At 36.9% G+C, this 1,734-nt stretch overlaps 1 protein-coding gene across 1 annotated transcript in view; it reads right to left on the reverse strand.

The window, feature by feature from the left end:
• Nucleotides 1-259: 259 nt before the first annotated feature.
• LOC106809184 overlaps nucleotides 260-1,734 on the reverse strand; it is a gene marked incomplete in the record, with an annotated part of 29,508 nt that continues 28,033 nt past the window's right edge. The window contains 1 exon segment of the mRNA XM_014812176.1: nucleotides 260-1,163. Within this exon segment, the coding sequence (XP_014667662.1) occupies nucleotides 1,038-1,163 (126 nt within the window).

Raw genomic sequence — 1,734 nt, forward strand, 5'->3', positions numbered from 1 at the left:
GGACGGACGGACGGACGGACGGACGCATGCAAGTCCGGACGCATGCTCATGCGATTCTACAAGCTGCATCCAACTACGTCAGATGAGCTAAAAATAAAGAATCATCATTTATATGGGTTCACAATACAGGCCGAGTTAGTTTGAACGGATAATGCTAGTATGCCTGTGTGCATGTGTATAGATGTATTTTTTCGGTAGTAGGATGTAGTGTATGCCTGTGCTGGCCTACATGTAAAAGCAATAAATGACTTGCATGTCCTTTTAACAAATAATCTTCATTGCATGTATGTATTTTCACTCTCATAATTCAATTCATCCATTCACAAGTCATATTACTATCCTGGAAGCTTTGGTTTATAAAGTGGCACAACAAACAATTTATATATATATATATATTGTTGTATATTGGTATTAGTAACAAACCAGTACGTCATTCCTTTACTTTACTAAAACAAGCTGATGATTTTATGAATATTGCAACTTATAACAACAATAAAGAATATAAACCTATATTTTCTGCAAAATTCCCCTATATATACATGGAAAGAGGGAGTGCCAGGTTAGCAGTACACTGGTAGGAAAAACTGAGAAGAGGAAGCAGGGAGTGTGAGGGACATGGGGGCATGAAGAGAGCAGGCATGCAAAAGAGAAACCTGACAAAAGGCTAATGTTAGCTGCTCGCATGGTTCCAAGAATAGGACATTTCCAATTCCAGAGATTATAATTACAAATATCACATATGGCAATTTGCATAAGATATAAGATCACAAATAATAACAGACAAGAATAATTCTGATCTGCATAATGAAACTACATAACTAGTGGCATTCTCAGTTTCAAACACAATGTGACCACAATGATACAAGATAATTATGTATTAGTCATAATCACACACAAAATCAAGAACTAATATACAAACGGTATAATATCACACTTTTAATGACATAAAGCCAGCTATAAATTAGTTATTATATGGTTACCCGTCAAAACACTACACTTCCACAAGGTTTTCTATATACGAGAGTCACAGGCAACTGCTACTGAGAGTTCATGCTCCAATCATAAGGCATGAATGTAACTTTAACATTTTTGTCCTTGAGCATGTCTCCTAGCTTCACTTTCTTCTCATTTTCCTCCATGTGAGAATACACCCACTGCGCCACCTGGTGAATAAATAAATAAATTATTATCTGCAGACAATGACAAGATACTGTCTGAAGCACGAGACAGTACGACACACATAATAGTAATCATGGAATATAAGCACTAATAATTATACGATTATAAGATCTTACTATAAGATAGTGCCAAATTGATTTTCTTAAATACGCGTAATTTTCCATACAAAATGCAAAACTACGTGATAAATTATTATGGACAACCTAATCTATATGTGATATTCCACTCTTCTGTATGATGCGTAACAAGGAAATAAATTCAATGAAGAATGGATGCTCATTTTGGCCTAGACTCATTTACCCCATCCTTCAGCAAAGTCCACAAAATAACTTGGCTACAAGTAACCACGGCACTAATGACACAACGACACGACACAAGTAACCAAGACACTAATGACACAACGACACGACACAACCACCACAACACAAATGACACAACGACACGACACAACCACCATGACACTAATGACACAACGACACGACACAACCACCATGACACTAATGACACAACGACACGACACAACCACCATGACACTAATGACACAACCACCATGAC

The sequence above is a fragment of the Priapulus caudatus genome, unplaced genomic scaffold (genome assembly GCF_000485595.1).
Source record: "Priapulus caudatus unplaced genomic scaffold, Priapulus_caudatus-5.0.1 Scaffold334, whole genome shotgun sequence".
Lineage (NCBI taxonomy): Eukaryota > Metazoa > Priapulida > Priapulimorpha > Priapulimorphida > Priapulidae > Priapulus > Priapulus caudatus.